At 40.2% G+C, this 17,016-nt stretch overlaps 1 protein-coding gene across 2 annotated transcripts; it reads right to left on the bottom strand.

Annotated features, from left to right (window-relative positions):
* Nucleotides 1-1,294: 1,294 nt before the first annotated feature.
* On the bottom strand, nucleotides 1,295-16,791 carry LOC116055088 (CTD small phosphatase-like protein). 2 transcript variants are annotated; one of them, XM_031306857.2, is made up of 8 exons: nucleotides 15,830-16,791; nucleotides 8,029-8,186; nucleotides 7,847-7,879; nucleotides 6,990-7,091; nucleotides 5,382-5,438; nucleotides 4,783-4,875; nucleotides 3,976-4,161; nucleotides 1,295-3,666 (listed from the first exon to the last, which is right to left on the bottom strand). In XM_031306857.2, exons 1-8 carry the CDS (start codon nucleotides 15,903-15,905, stop codon nucleotides 3,541-3,543), a joined length of 831 nt encoding a protein of 276 aa, XP_031162717.1. In that variant the 5' UTR covers nucleotides 15,906-16,791; the 3' UTR covers nucleotides 1,295-3,540. The 2 variants fall into 2 exon arrangements, with proteins under 2 accessions (XP_031162717.1, XP_031162718.1); XM_031306858.2 differs by lacking the exon at nucleotides 7,847-7,879 and having other exon boundaries at nucleotides 15,830-16,789.
* Nucleotides 16,792-17,016: the final 225 nt, after the last annotated feature.

Below are 17,016 nucleotides of genomic sequence, written 5' to 3' on the forward strand. Positions count from 1 at the left end.
CAGAAAGAGGGCGAATACAGGTGATTCAGACAGACAGTATGAAAAATGTTTTTTTAATTAACATTGAAGCATGTCAACATGTTCTACTAGAAACCCAAAATACCAGTATGACCCTGAAAATGAGCATAATATGGGACCTTTAAGTGGCCAAAAAAAACATACTGCCATTTTTTGTAAGAGACAAAAAAAAGCTTGTTCTAACCACTACTGCCAGCTCATTTATTTGCCATTAATCTGCTGACAGAAGACGAGCAACAATTCTCCATAAAAATGTGCTTTATTGTGATATGGCTGGAAGGAAATTAAAGGCAAAATAAAAGATTATTTTACAGTGAACTTATTCCGACAGAACACAGTAACATTCTCTCTCGTGACTTTTGGAGTTATCAGACCACATCAGGTACAGACAGTAAAAACTTCAATCATCAATTTGAAGTGATGATCTTTGGCATCTTTATCATTTGAATAAAAAAAATAGCCATGACAAAATTGTTTCAATTAAGCATTTTATTATGGAAAGAAAAACTGATGCTCAGGATGACAACATTCTGCCAACACTTAAAGTAAGACAACAAGAATGGACAAGTTTTTGTTTTGCTTTTAAAAGAAGAAAAAAAAAGTGAATAACCTCACCAAAAAAAAAAACACCTTGAACTCAAGTGTTGTAGAACTTTGGTGCTGAATCAATACAAAATGATGAATGTGTGATTATTAGTGAGGTGATACACAAAGGAAAACTGGAAGGAAGCACAAACAAGATGCCCCAGCACGTGCACACACACACACACACACGTACGCACGCACGCACACACACACGCACATCCCCTGATAGGAAAGACACGACCTGACTGAGAATTCTTACCAAAAGGCAAGATCTGAAAGGAAGGGGAGAAGAAAAAAAAGAAGCTGGATACAATGGGGTAATATGCAACTTTTCAAACCAAATACTGACAAAAGGTAAGTAGAAAAATATCACAATGATACAAACATTTTCAGAGAAAGGTAATCATTGAGAGGTTGAAAAGAGTCGACCAAACGCTTTTTATAAAAAGGACATTGCTGAAACCATCATCATGAGCTGAACACTCAGCGCCAACACAAATGCTTATGCAAAAGAAAGAAAATATTTCAATACGCCTGTAGGAGCAGCAGCCTTTCAACTTGAAAAAAATGGTGGAAATTATAAAGTAGTGTAGGTCGTTTTAATGTAACATCATGGCCCATAAACCAAGCAATAAAGCAAATGAGGTTTGTTGGAGCGTACAATCCCTTGATGGCATCACAGAGCTTTTTTCATGCTTCATTGCTTCATTTCATTGTTTCATAATGTTAATTCCTGGCCATATATCACACTCCATGAGAAAGTAATAATGACACAATGCTAAAACGTGTAGATGTAACCTTGGAATTAATGAAGAAACATTGCTTTGGGCCTCCACAGGCAGTAAGGCATCAATGCCATGATGAGGTTCTTCACAGTCCTTTTGCAGTGCCCCAGTAGTGTTCCATTTAGAGATGGCCCCTAAACATTTGGAGGCTGTCTGGATGAGCCACGACTGAGCACCCATCTGTAGGTTTGTAGGTTTTTTTTTTTTTGTTTTTTTTTAACTTTCTTTTCAACAAAAGCTGATAACTATGGCAATGCAGTGAGTGCACTATACAAGATCATTTGGCTGTTGTTGAAATAGACCAAACAACATTAAAGTTGTTTCAGTATTTTACTTTTGAATTTTCTTTTTTTAGTAATTACATTTTATTCTTAAATGACTGAAGGACTAAATTATATGCGTTTATCCAGTTTTCGGATCAAATAATGTGAAAAATTGATTCTATCGTGAACACTGAAAGTCATTGTGATAACCAGGCCAGCCTTTAGTGTCAACCAAACCTCTACCAGCTAGCCTGTCAAGTGCTCTAGACACCCACACCAAACACTTGGAATGGAAACTCCCCCCAAAAAAGGTTATTGCCATGGTAGCTAATGTTGCAGCATTCGGGTTGCGTGGCTCCTCTCAAACGTAGGCACTGAGGTGAAGAGCAGTTAAAAAGAGTCGGGGAAGGTAAACACCACACACAGTCTCCACTGGTTTTACACCACGGCTGGTTGGGACCAGGCCATCCTCGTATGTAAATCAGGAGAGAATGGTGGGATTTTAACACTGTCCGGACTCGATCCGACACTATCCTATATTCCATAAAGACACTAACCTTGTGAATAAAAAAAAAAAACATGGCACTCAACCCATTTACTGTAAGATCCCAGACCATTTGGAACAACAAAAGGGATACCTTTGCAACTGTGTACAATTATAAAGAGAAAGATCAACCCCTAAGGGTGAATCTGCACCACTTGTGTGTGCCCAAAAAAGAGAAAAGAAAAAATGTGGGCTGAAAGCTAGCCATATGATAAAAGCACGACATGAAAAACAAGGACGTCATAACAGTAAAAACATACAAACATATAAGACGACTATTTGTCAAAAGAATAAAACCTATAATGCTATACTTACTACTAATGGTTTAACAGTTCTAGCTGAACCCCTGTTGAAGATATGAAGCCTGTAAAACGTTTGTTTTCTTATTTGGCAAATAATAAAATGAGATAAAGGGTGAGGAGGGGGGGGGGAATACGAGAGACAGAAAATAAATGGCACAATTTATCTAAGCTTTCAGATTAAACTATCAAACGCAAAGAACTACTGTAATTGCAAGTGGGGCGAAAGGTTCACAATTGCAAACGTACTCCTTTGCCTTAAACAAATTAACTATGTCTTCATATAATGAAAGCAGAAAGAAACAAAGTCACATCTATATAATGGCACAAGCATACCAGGAGAAAAAAAAAATAAGAATACTATGGAGACATTTGCCCAGCTTTTGATAATCAAAAAAAAAAAAAAACTTTATATCAAGATACTTCTGTGTCCACTTTAAAGCATATTGTGTGTGAAAAGACTGAAGTACTCTGGAAATATGCCATGTAAAAAATATCTCCCGATATAAACAACATACACACAAGGCACTTCATTCAGTAAGAAAAGAGAATCACAGTCCTTTCTACTACCAGAAACTGCCTGCATAGCAACAATACGAGGACACAATTTTTTCAGACTTTTGTGTGGTACCACAAAAGAAATGTCAGACAAAACGTTGTTGATGTTTTTTGGTTTTAAAATAAGCACTTCACCGAATAGTAAAATTATAAAGACCAGAGTTCATTCCTCTTAGCATTTTGTCCCCAATATTATCAACTTAGGATGCTCTGTACACTTTCTGGTGTGGTTTTTGTGAAACACAGTGCTCTTGGGATATTTAAGGTTTGTTTTTTTTCTGATGGCACTCAGAAGGCAGCCAGTCACCAGGAGATGAGAGCAGAGACGGGGTTACATGAAGGTTTCCACAGTGAGACTCCAAGGCGTCCCCTTGGGGCAGAGACAAGAGGGGCGCGTGTCGGAGGATCTGCCTGAGTCTGAGAGATGTGGTTGTAGAAATGGTCGACAGAGAGGAGGATGGAGAGCAGAGGCGCTGCGGTGTGTCCTGTTACCTGCCTCTTAGATTCTGCAGGACTCCATAAACCTCTTCTTCTTTGCTGAGTCCCTCAAAGAAAGGCAGCAGATCCAGGAGCTCTGTGTCATTCATATCATCAAACCAGGATTGGACAGGGACCTTGGGAGACGGGAAAAAAAAAGTTAGATTTTAGTTTAATACCAACTAAGACTTTATCGACAAGATAACCACAATACTCCAACATAGCAACTGAACCCCAAACAACTTCTTTCTCTTTAAAGCAACCGGATCTCAAAGTAATTTGGCAAACTGCAACCTCACTGCTAAAAAACAAAACACTGCTCTTTTAAGATAATGGACTATATCAAGGTAGCAAACAATGCAAGCCTTTGCCTCCTTGGCAAGGCAAATTATATAACAGAAGTAGCTTCTGACTGTGAAAAATAAATGAGTGGTTTAGGAACTCACAGCATTTTCTGGGTGGAAAATGTAAGAGGCAGGGGAATTGTCAACAATGATGACGTTGCTGAGCTCTCGTCCCAGCCGGCTCAGGTCTTTGACATAGTTCCCTCTGTGAAAAACGCAGGATTCTCTAAAAAGTCGCTCTCGAAACACGCCCCACTGGTCCAGCAGGTCTGCCACAGGGTCTGCATACTGCCCAAGCCAAACAAACACAGCACAACATGTTACACTGCTGTAAAAAAATAAATAAAAATAAAAATAAAATTAAAATGACATGCACATTTAACTACAATACAACTATGGAAAATTCACATAATAAATCAAATTGCATGTTGTGAAAACACATTGTGACACACATCTTTGTGGTCATATACCTCAACTAGAGTGCTAACAGAATAACTTGCAAATGCTACAGTTATATTCCAAAAGGAAGCAAAGCCGGTCATCCTTCACAGTTGTGTTTACCTGACAGGAAAGATGCCTCAGGAAATACTACTCTATGACACAACAAGCACTACTTACACCTAGCTTTTAACTCAGCACGACCAACATCCGATACTACAGAAACATCAGGCCCTTGATAACATAGTTATTTCTCTGACTCATTCATTAAACTTACCAATGCATTATTGGCTAAGATGCAAAAGACACAGGTGGAGAGTGAAGCAGAGGACGTGTGAAAATTCAGACAGCAAGAGCAGATGGCTATTACCAGAACAAGGAAATAGAAAATGTTGTTCTATGGCTTTGGTTTTTTTTTTTTAAACCAAAAGACATTATGAGCACAGAAAACAGGACCGGGTCTAAACACACCTTGGCGAGACTTGCTGTAAAGAGCACACATTCAAACAGCTCTCCCATCTTTTGAAGAAACTCATCCACGTGCGGTCGTTTCAGCACATACACCTGCGAGACACACCAGATTTTAGGCCAGGTCAGAGAAGAACAACATGCATGGTGTAACACGAGGGTCAAACAAACGCACTGCTGAAATTATGAAATATGAGAGGAGCGCAATTAACTATAACCTTCATAGTGGGATTTATAGCAGTATTAAGACAGTATGATGTTACATGTTTGACGATTGCTACGGAAAAATTCCTGCTACTCATTTCTTGCATTATCCAAAATCTTCAGCTTGGTGTCTCCCTCTCTAAAAGACATCATTTCACTCAGAGTTTAGATGCCCTCTTCTCTTTGCCCAGCGGCTGCCACCCAGTGCAAGTAATCATGAATAGGCCAAGCAGGAAACACACAGCCTATCCTGGATTACTTGAACTGGATCACAGCCATTCTCTTCAGGATCTTCACATAGGAACAAAATGGAACTCGACCCCCTAATAAAAAGGTATAAATCTCTAAATATTTATTTTTATTGTGTGTGTGTGTGTGTGTGTGTGTGTGTACAATACCTGATGAACGGTACCATCGATCTCCACGGGAACAATAAAATCTGCATTGCTGATGGGCTGTGAGAAGAAACAAAACAGCATATCAGTGTCATTCAAACAGTTGGTGTAGTACCACAACTGATCAGCAGAGGTCCTGCTAGGAACACTAAAACTTTGCAATTCACAGATTGTCAAATCTCTGGAAGGAAGAAGAACATAATCCAAGACTCTTTTTTTGCAAAAAACAAATAGTCCTCGTTGTCCTCCGGGTTGAGGTATAAAAAAAAAAGAAAAAAAAAGAAAAGGAAGACGGATAAACAGAAAGAGGAGCAAAATGGGGTTTAGACACATCATATTCTGGATTGTAACAAAAACAGCCAATATCACTACTGCACACCAGACAACAACTTTCTTACATGCTTAAGAAGACATTGTATTCACTGCAGCTGGTTTCCAACATCAGCAGGCCTTCAGACTTTCCAATTACCACCCTGCTTTTATTTTAAATACAATCAGGACTGTAACATTGCCCCTGTTCTGACTACAGCACATCCTCCACCACCTGCTCCTCTCATGGCTTTGTTTACACAGTGTTTTATAGGATTCAACACAGCTTTGACTTCCTGCAGGTTATTGGCTGACTTTTGAACATAAAGACAAAGATAACGTCAGATAGAATATATGTATTACTCTCATTGCGAGGCATATACACAGTATGCTTTCCAATGATGTTGGTAAACGCTCAAATAAAATGCACTTTTGTTTTCAGAGTAGTGAAAGTAATTATTTTTTTTTTTTCAATTGACAAATTTAATAAAAGGAATAGTTCACCCTCAAAATGACATTTGTGTATCAATTACTCAATGAGCGTTGCCTTGAATTCATGAAGAAAACTGTTATTGTCGCATGCTTCCACGGTGAATGGGAGAAAAAAAAAATGGAGAAAAGTCTTGATGCATTGTCATAGCAGTCCACGTTTACACAGCAAAACAATATCAAAACATCCGTTTACAAACTCTCACACAAGTAAGCAGTACAATCCAAGTCTCATTTATCTAGTCATATGCTCAGTACTACCCAAACACATGCCTTGCATGACTGTTTACAACACTAGCTTGCGCATGCGCACTAATTATCCGCGCGAGTCCGAGTAGTGAGATTGCAAGCGGGAGACTGTTTATGCGGAAGTGTTGTAACCAGTCATGTTTAGCAGCAACGCATGAGTTTGGGAAGTACTGAGCATACGACTTGGATTATACTCTATGAGTTGGGCAAGTTTGTAAACAGATGTTTTCATATTGTTTTGCCGTTGTTCAAGGCTGTCCCCTATTTCTTCAATGCAGCAAGACTTTTCTCCGTTCACCGTGGAGGCATGCGACAATAACATTTTCTTCATGAATTCAAGGCAACACTCTGAGTAATTGATATACAAATGGTCATTTTGAGGATGAAGTATTCCTTTAAGCAAAGATTTAGATGGTGAGTGAAGCCAATGGGTGACTGTATCTTCGTAACATAGAAGGCCTTAGCCTTCTATTAGTGAGCTCACACTCACACACTGACAGCGGACAATTGCAGAACTGTGCACATCAATAATAAACCTCTTTTTGAGCTTCAGCCTCTTCTTACCTTGAATGAGCTGTGGACGAGCGTTTCATCCAAGTCAATCACCACACACTTTTTGCCATAGTCAGATATTATCATCTCTGGTAGAAGGTATTTGGCTGGTGGCTGTGGGGGAAGACAAGGCATATCATTTCAGATGTATGGAGTGAGAGTATCGGAGTAAGAAAGACAGAGAGAGAGTGATAGAGACATATACTTTGCATAAATTAATGTGTTAAGGCTGAGCAGAGAGCCAACACAATGTTAGGAAGAGCATATCAATGGGTGACAATGCAGCTGAGATAAAGCCATGTCTGAAATGATGCGTTTATGGGACCCATCGCTTCAAAATGACACCCTGTGGGATTCTTCAACACCTGATATCCCCCTGCTACAGCCACATAATCAGAGGAAGCAATGCTGTCTTAAATCCCCTTGGATTTTTTTTTATCCGTTTTTATATGTGGAGATTAAATAAAACAAAGGTCATGCAAAGGTTAGCTGCTTTTAGTTTCATTGAAATCACTAAACCTTGTGTTTAAAAATGCCAATACTTCTTTTATGGAACCACCTGAGTCGATTAATAGAAACAGTTTTGCACTTATTAGACAGTTAGCATCACAGTATTTCTGAAAGCATACAAACCACCAAGTGTCACTCATGCAGATCAGGCACAGAGGCACCATTTAAACCCATAGGTGCATATGCCATATACAGCACACCTTCTGCACAGCCAGTGGTACGATCGGCTGAAAATGAACCGCAGTACGCTAGCAGAGCAAAAGCTCTCTGAGGAACACTGGAGCCCACACAGACAGGATGTGCCAGCACCAGCCCACTCAGCCTGCATGCAAAGGAAAAGAAAAAAAGGCAATACATACACTAGGGATAGGGACGACCTCGACCTGGTCACACTACAACACAAGAGAGATAGACACACACATACAAAAACAGGGTGAGGGGTGGGAAGGAGAACAAAAAAGAAAGAAACAAAGAAAGGTCCACGAAGATAAAGAAAGTATACAAAAACAGATTGCATGTGTTTAGTGGAGCAGCAGCCCACCTTGGGAGGCGATCCGTTCTCCTCAACAGGTGGAGGCAGGGAGCTGGTGTTGGTGTTGGTAGCTGGAGGCTCCACATTGTAGTTGCGGAAGCAGCAAAATAATGTGCTGAAGATGCTCCGGCTCCTCTGCTTCTTTATGCTGCTGTTCGACTGGGACGCTGTCAAAACAACAGGAGGGAGTGGGAGAGCGGAGGGTGAATAAGTGGATATGCAAATCGATCGTTCAATCATAAAAATGGAGCGGGTTGAAGCTGGGAAGCATCACGTTTGGCTATTTGCATGCTGAGCTGTAGATGCTGCTGGAATAACTGGGAACAAACTGTTATACAGTATGTTCATTACAATATCCTCCTAAGTGACCACAGTGGTGTGAGCTTTACTGAATCACAACAATAGGTGAGACCTTGACAGAGTGATTAATGACATTAGTGCTGGTTTTGTTGACCGGGCCTGGCAGAACCACTGATCAGAAAATAACTTGGCTCGCTGGGTGACTTCGTCAGTCGCATACAGCAACAGTTCAGAGCGGGCTCTGCTCTGATTGCAAATTGCCTCTCATTCCAGGACTATGGACCAGGGCCTAAATCAGACACCGAGCTTTTATTAATAGTGACAAGTTGGAAGCTACATGCTCCTCCCTGCTCCTTTTTGCCCTGCCGTGAATCCCTTCACCTGATTGGCCTAGGAGTCGCCATTTCGAAAGCTTGCTTACATTTCCCTCCCATGTTTCAGCTGGCAGGTGAGTGACTGAAGCAGCCTGGACATGCACAAGAAACTAGGGGAGGGAGGAGGTGGGAGGCCCACATACCCCGCAGAGCCTATACAAGGCTGCATTCCTCTCCACCCATTAGCCCCCCCCCCTCCCCCTCACCCCTCGGCTCAAACAACCAGAATGCTTTTGCAACTGAAGACCAGTGAAGAGCAAATAGCATTATGTCATGGCTTTTGGCATCTTGATATTTTGCCACTCTGTGCTCCTGACCTTAAACAAATATCCAACAGACATTTGTCATAGGAAACACTCTGCCAGAAGAAAATACATCAAATGACTAGTACACAATATTGAATTAAGGACAACAAACTTTAGACAACCCTTACAAATACCAGAACTATTTTTTCAACAATGCAGCTTTGCCAAGTGTTTTCCCAACAAAACATTTCCTACATACCATAGTATCTTCTTGAGGCAAAAAAGCAGCCAGAGCCTTATATCATGCAAGCAAGGGCATAATGTGGAGTTACCACACTATTGTTTTAAGAAGGTATCAGACACTGACAGAGTAACAACATGTCACGGCTACATGAAACTTTGCCTTCCCCGATCTCTCTGTCAATTCCCTCTATCGCTGGCTTCCAGTCACATTAATTACTGCCTTTTAAGCTAGGGAATGCCGTGCTGGGTATTTAGACTATATCTTATCGGGGACAGGCTCCTTCACCCGTCACCACAAGACAATTTAAGTACAATATGCATCCATCAACAAGGAAACAAGGAAACAACATTAAAACATTCAGTGACTATTTAAGGTAACTTAAAACCTCTAAACACATGGAATTGCTCAGTCAAGCAGTGATAATTGAGTAGTATGACTGAAACTATATCTGGCTATTACTAATAATAGTATTGTTAAACCAAAAGGTTAAGGTCAAAAAATGAAAAGAAGTCAAATAAAAGCCAAATTAACAGCTTTTGGTGAAGAGTGAAATTGACCGGGTCCATGAAGAGACAGGCCATCCCCATCACTTTTAATGTAAATACTGTAAGTAAAAGAAATCCCTATCCCATCTTCTCAGTGTCCAAAACAAAAAAATGAGCATACTGTGTGTGCTAACAGAGAAAGGGGATTAAAACAGGATGCATAAGAAATTCCTGCTACTGCCCAATGTTTCCAGAGTATAAAGGCCACCATTTAACCCACTGGAAAAACCAAACGTTTACACAACACTGCAACAGCCACCAAATACATAAACTGATTTGTTTAGACAAAATGTAATTAACCAAATTGTTCTCTATGATGCCCTAGATTTTGCTGATCACATCTGCCATAGTACACTTTTAGGTTTTAAATCTAAAAAATAACCTAATCAAGACCACACAGCTTATTTTATTAAACTGGACTTTTTTTGGACTGTAAAACTGGGACAGGCAGTTGTCAGCTTCCTGTGACTCACCACCACAAGCTGCAGCTGTATTGATTCCTGCACAAAGACCCTCAGAAAACACCCAGGGACTACTGAGTCATGCACAGAACTGGGCCTTACACACACATATCGCTCACCTGTGGAGAGTGGAGGGTAGTAATCCACTAATGAGAGGGTAAACTCGGTTTAGTTAATAAAGTCAAAGTTCAGTTCTTTTATTAAAGCCACCTCTCTATCTAGCCGAGGTTGTGTCCTAGACTCATGGGTGGGTTTGCGATTGTTAACACATTGTATAGCTTTGGCTAAACTCACTCTCACACTGCGTGCATTTTAATGTCATAGTGCAGTGATATCTTAAGGTGTGGACACACAGAGCCGACGGCCAAACGTCGGCAGAAAAGGCAGTTGGGCTGATCAGTCTCCCCAAATTGGTCAAAAAAGTGCCTCGGAACACACCAAAGCGACAAGACGTAATACGTTTCCATAACAGCAGGCGGCGCTAATCTGTATCGTCGCCCAAAAATGAAAACCGGCAGCTGATTGGACGAACGCGTCACATGGGTCTTGTTTCTCGGGAAATTCAAAGACAGACTTTCATGGCGGCTTGTTCAGAATACGATCTCATATTTTATTAAAATAGTTCACCGAAACGTGTTTCTGAAAACATTTTAAGCGAGAAATAGGCCGTGCAGTTGCTGAATCTGTCTTCATTTCAGATCAACAAAAGGTCAGTTTAAAAGATTTTCGTCAGATTTTGAGAGACTCTAGTCACGCTCATTCCGCTCCCTGTTTCCGGGTTAGCACTCTACCAATCAGATGGGTCATTTGAGTCCGACTGCCGGCAGCGCCCGCCCCGCCGATTATGTCAAATCGGCCAAAATGAAGGCCGACGGCCCCTCGGATGGACGACGGCACGGAACACACCGAACAGACTCGAGTCACTGACCTCGCCAAACTGTCCAACGGCCGATTATGGGCTCTGTGTGTCCACACCTTTAAAGCTTTGTATTTGGTCTACTGTGGGCGGTGCATTAAGCATTTGTCTAAATATTACTACAAGTCTCTCAGTGGACTAACTTCCCAGATGCATATTAGCCAATAGTAAATGTGCTAATCTAACCGGCCTAGAGCCTTTACTCATTTAATCTACAGGAAAAAAATGGAGTGAAGCCTCTCACTGATGTTAAACATGCATATATGCAAACTACGAAAAGGTGTGTGAAGAAGGGAGACAATAGCGCATGACCAAATGATTAAGACACTAAGAGTGTTTTATTGATAATTTGGAAAACGTTTGCTTTTAAAATGCCATGTCAAGCAGAATACAATAATCTACGGACTATGCAAGGCAACAGTTGTCGACAGAGGCAGCGATACAAGCAAACACTTTTATCACCTCAAAACAACGTGTTCACAAGTTTGAGGAATGTTTGTGAACAGTGCTCTCTGGCTACAACCCAAGCAGCTATCAGAGTCCACCTCACCTCTGCAGAATGATAAGCTCTTAACTTCTACCAGGAATGGATCTCTGCCTCAACAAACATGTGAAGTTATAATGAATTGAAAGGCACAATACACAATCAAACTGTAAACAAAAGGCTTGTCCCACCACCAGAAAAACAAAAGATCTAACCATGTTCCAAAATTGATTGGCGGGTCTTCTGATCCACTTACTAACCATACACTACAACCAAAACTTGCAACACCCTCATTAATTAAAAGTTATTGATTTCAAAATTGGAGATGAATGGAAAACAATATGCAAAAATGAAATGTATTTTTAATTAGGTTACAGATGGAAAGTAACTGATCTATACTGGCATCCATTCATTTTCTATACTAGCTTATCCTGCACAGGTGCCTATCCCAGAAACAAGGTATACCTTGGAAGGCAGTCACACAGGTTTACACGTATGGGCACTTAAAGTTACTGACCACTTTTCTTAACCAGCATATATCTGAACTGTGGATTCAAACTCATGATTCTTGATAGGACAGTGTTTTTAATAATCAAAAAGTGGCCACAAGCCATTTAATAATACATGTATCTGTATATTGCCCATGTAAGCTATATTGTTCTAGCAATATTTTATCTCATGTCCTTAGTAATTAGTTTAATAATTAGTTACTACTACTAGTAAGTAGTTAAATACCAGGATACATAGCCAAATCATTAGTTTAAAAACATTTATTTTTTATGATTTCCGAGAGGAATGAAAACATACAGCATTGTGTAGCATTCCTCTGATTTACCTGTGCTGGGTGGATCTTAACAACTTCACCGTACAACAAGTTAAGTTGAATTTCCACTGAATCTGTGCTCATTTAAACTGAGTAATCATGTCGAACTTAATTGGCAGCAAGTCAAACTCTTGAATACATTTTATATTTATGAGGTCTAACCATTACTAATAGGGGAACCTCAGTTCAATACGGTAGAAATTTGACCAAACCTGTCTGGGTGAAATCACAGTGACAGTCATTGAACAACTGAAGTGCTCAGCAAATACCACCACATAAATCAAGCCTCAGAAACCTCTTGGATTCCATGATTATGAGGAGTATTTATAATAAAAAGGTGAAAGGATCATGTAAAAGACACCTGTTCATCTTATATATAATGCATTAAGGTACTAGTGCAAAAATCTGAGTGGAGTGACGACTTTAAATAGTTGAAACACCCCTTCATAAACACCCTTAAATATCCCAACAAGTCCTCATCTTCTTTTGAAAAATGTTTTTATCCAAACTAAAGCTTCGTATGACTGTGAGAATGAAAAAAAACATCATTGACATCTTTGCATGTAGTTATACTTGGCCCCGAGGTCAGTGATGCCCTGGCCAACAGGGCAGCGAGTCTATATTTAGGCTGCTGCTTGGCAGCCAAACCAGTGTGAAAGGCAGGCACATGTTGTAAGACAGCCAGTAGAGGAACACTGAGAGCAAAGGTGGTCAATTTTTGTCCAGACAGTTTGGAGCCTGTTCAAGCAATGGAAGACTACCTGTCAAATTCCTCTAGGACAGCTGCTGGGAAGAGCTATATGTTAAGTGGTATGCAATAGATAAGGGACAGCCAAATCATTGGTTGACTATATAATAAACTCAGGAAATAAAGCTAAGAATCCTGCTGTGTACTTTGGTTGTGACAGAGTGGATACAAATATTCCACTAATGCAAAACAAACCCTTTCTGGATCTTTTCAAATTCCCTTTCATATTACAGCTGTCAGTGCCCCTCATTACCAAACCTGTTTTCAAAATGTCCAGAACAAGTGGAAGAAAGGACATGGCCATACTATTCCAGCATTTTTCCCAGATTTGTGGAAAACTTAGGTGCATGTATTTGGCAGGGGGTTTGGCAGTCCTCGCCCAAGAAATTGTTATGTTTTTCAATAATAAAAAAAAATGCAATTTCACATAATTTGAACTATTACCATATGTGTACAAAAAATTGGAAAAGCTAGAGCAGATGCTCTCCGCTTTGATTTTTACATTCATTCGGGTTAGGTGGTGTGACCCAAACCGGCTTAGGTGCTGTGCCTAAGCCTTATAATGGTAGGAAAACCCTGTATTCCTACAATGGTGGTAATATTTGACTTAGCCCCAAGGGAAGAATTCTGTGTGACTCATTTCTTAAGAGAAAATGGAATAAGTAGGAAACAAACTGCATTATCGCTGCTCTACTTCATCCTCAACTGTGTCCTGTATAAAAGGCAACTCAGGCCAGGCCATTATTAGGTGTGATGTTCATGCAGCAGCTTAACACACTACAGTGAATTCCCATTGTGTAAGTGTGTGTAGTGCTGCTCAAACTCCTCTGTTGGTAAACAATTTGAGATCTAAATGCTAACCGAATGCAAGTATTGCATTGACATAACTTCACAAGGAGGCGGCATGTTGTCTCTGATTTAGATGTTATTACAGAAACATTTTAAAATAATACTGATATTTGGTCTAGATGAAAGTTATAAGACCTTCTGTGTGTTCTTAACTAGCACTGACAACATTTACTAAACTCAAAAGGAACATAAATAGTTCACTACACTACTTACTAAATAAAACAATCAAACTCTTAAAATGAATCATGTAGCCTATAAATAAAGACAAATGCACATCACAAGCCCAAAATAATGCCTTACATTTGCTCACTTTCTCGGACCAACAGCTCAATTTACAAAGAAACAAAGGAGAGCAAAAACAAATGAATTAATGAAGCCATAGACCGCATTGTCTGGCATTTTTACTGGAACACTTACTTAAACCTTTTATCCAATTTAATTTGAACCATTAGCAGTTATTTTTTCCTATTAACTAACTACCTAATTGACTTATTTCAGCACTACTCATACCCAGTGACCCTAAATTACTTCACGGTCATTTTTTTCCACGACAAATTGTGACTTATAAAATACAAGCAGGCCCTTAAAGATACCTTCTGATAGCTTTATAAACAAAATCACAGTAATTTTATAATATAAACAGAGACATAATAGCTAGCTGTCGGTGTGTATCACTGCTGTGGAATCTGCGTATATTTTTTGCTGCCATACATTCATATTGTGTGGGTCAATCCCTGCCTTTATCCTTTACTCTCCCATAACTCACACATACATGCAATGATCATTTCAAATGATGTACAACTATGTTCAAGTCACATATAATCCATAGTAGTTACAGAGGGATACATTTGTGCCTCCAGGGGAGAATGCATTGTGCTTGAAAGACTTAAATTCTCACATTACTAATGGTGTGTGACAAGTTAGGTTTGAGATTTGATACCAATATAACGTCCCATGGGCCTGGGTGACCCGTGAGAGTAGCCCCAGGATTGGGAATGAACGGGCAGCCATGGTCTTGAAGAAGAGAATTGACCATCTCCACTGCAGATCATGCTAAAGTGTGAGTGGGGAAATACATAGAGTAATGACAGATGGAGTGTTAAGTGAAAATGAAGGCATAAGGAAGCATTTTGACCTCGAGATCCCCATATGCGTGGGTAATTGTTAACTAAAAATGAAAATATTGAACTATTTTATTGTATCTAAGAAAGGAATCATTTTTTTTTTAATGGAGATAAGAATGAAAAAAAACACCACCTTAACTGGTAGTGGATAATACACAACACAGAAAATACATATGCTAGTCTTCATCGGAGATAAGGTAGCTCCACTGTTTACAACAGACAAAAGCAGATAAACTGATAGCAATGCAAATCTGTGCATCCTACGAGGTGACCACAGCCCTGATGGCTTTGCCACATCAAAGTTTCATGTCTTATAGAAAATGCTGTGCTAATTCACAAGACATTGTCCAGCATTACTGACAGCAGATAGTTCTCCTCTGCCTGCACATATGCTTCATTCCAAAAAAAAAAAAACTTTATGCTACCCCGCAGACAAAACCACCATGAACTGTTTAGCTTCTTGTGGTCGTGATTCATAGAGTGAATCATCTATCCAGTTACGAAGCCAAAACACAAACATTTAGAAGCGAAGACTTGGCATCATTGGGGTTCACAACACATTTGATCAACTTGTTGCTTACTAAGAGTTTGTTAACTAACGCTAGTTGTATCCAGGTTGTATATGCCCAAACAGGCAACCAGTGTCTTCAACTACGAGAGCAGTAGTTAGCCACTAGCATTAGTTAGATGTTCCTACCTTTCTCCTGGTTAAAGGATATTATTTCCTCCTCCTTCGGGTTGGAAACTTGGGTTATTATGGACATGTGGTCCATTTAGACGGGTGGTTATTCCGGTTTTGTGTCCCACAATGTTATTCGTACTAGCGCGCTTGCTTCGTGTGCTAGCTACTGTTAGCTAGCTGTTTAAGATGAGGATGACCAGCCAGCCCACAAAGCCAGCAGGCAACCGTCCGAGACGAAGTGTAGTGGCAGCAGCAGTGGTAGCCAGCCAGCTAGCACGGTGGTGAATGGAAGCCAGTGAATGGCTGTCATTTATGGCTCTCCGCAAAAAATCATTGCTGCAAACAAGTATTTTGTGCGCAACAGCGACAGCGTTTGTGGCGAAAAAAAAAAAACACACAAAAACAACCGACGTTGAATTGCTAACTAGCTGAAGTTAGCAGGTAGCTTGGGTTAGCGAGTTAGCTGTGAAGCTCCGATCATCCAAAATGTGAGGCCGTGTCTGGTACAACGTTAAAAACACTAGGAAGCCCGTCGGAGGATTGTTCTTGTCCAAAAACATGTAGCGAACGCAAGTTGTTGAGCGTTAAAGTTAGCTAACACTTTTAAGCAAACTGTTCATATCTGCTGACCCTCCATTCCCTGTGCAACATGGACGCTTTATGTATTTTGAGTTGCATCTGAAGGAGCGGGGGAACTCGGAGTGGGAGGGTTTGTTTCTGTGATGGATCCTCTCAGGCAGGCAGCTTTGGCGCACTACATTGCTCAACCCATGCAGCTGGCTGGACGCGACTTTCTCAAAGCCTTCTTTCCTCTGTAATTACTGTTGGTCTCACGCAACAAATTATAGCTCTTTATAATTAGCATAAAATAATACATTCAAACATAATACACTTTGTGTAGCGGAATATGATGAAAACTAGCTATTGCTTTAACATGGTCCTGGGCAAACAACAGCCCGTTTAACAATCCAAGCAAATAGTTGACGTTTATCCAAAACCCTTGTCGTGTGTTCTTTCCCCCATGTGTGGCTAATTTTAACTAGTCGAGAGCGCCACTTAGTGTCTAAATTAGGAAAATGTTCAGAGGATTCCCTGCATTCATAATGATAAATAGGCATAAACTCCCTGCATTTGTATTCAATCACATCAGTCGCGGTATCAAATTGGGAGAAGTCACTTCATAGTGGGAAACATATGAATGA

The sequence above is a fragment of the Sander lucioperca genome, chromosome 9 (genome assembly GCF_008315115.2).
Source record: "Sander lucioperca isolate FBNREF2018 chromosome 9, SLUC_FBN_1.2, whole genome shotgun sequence".
Taxonomy (NCBI): Eukaryota; Metazoa; Chordata; class Actinopteri; order Perciformes; family Percidae; genus Sander; species Sander lucioperca.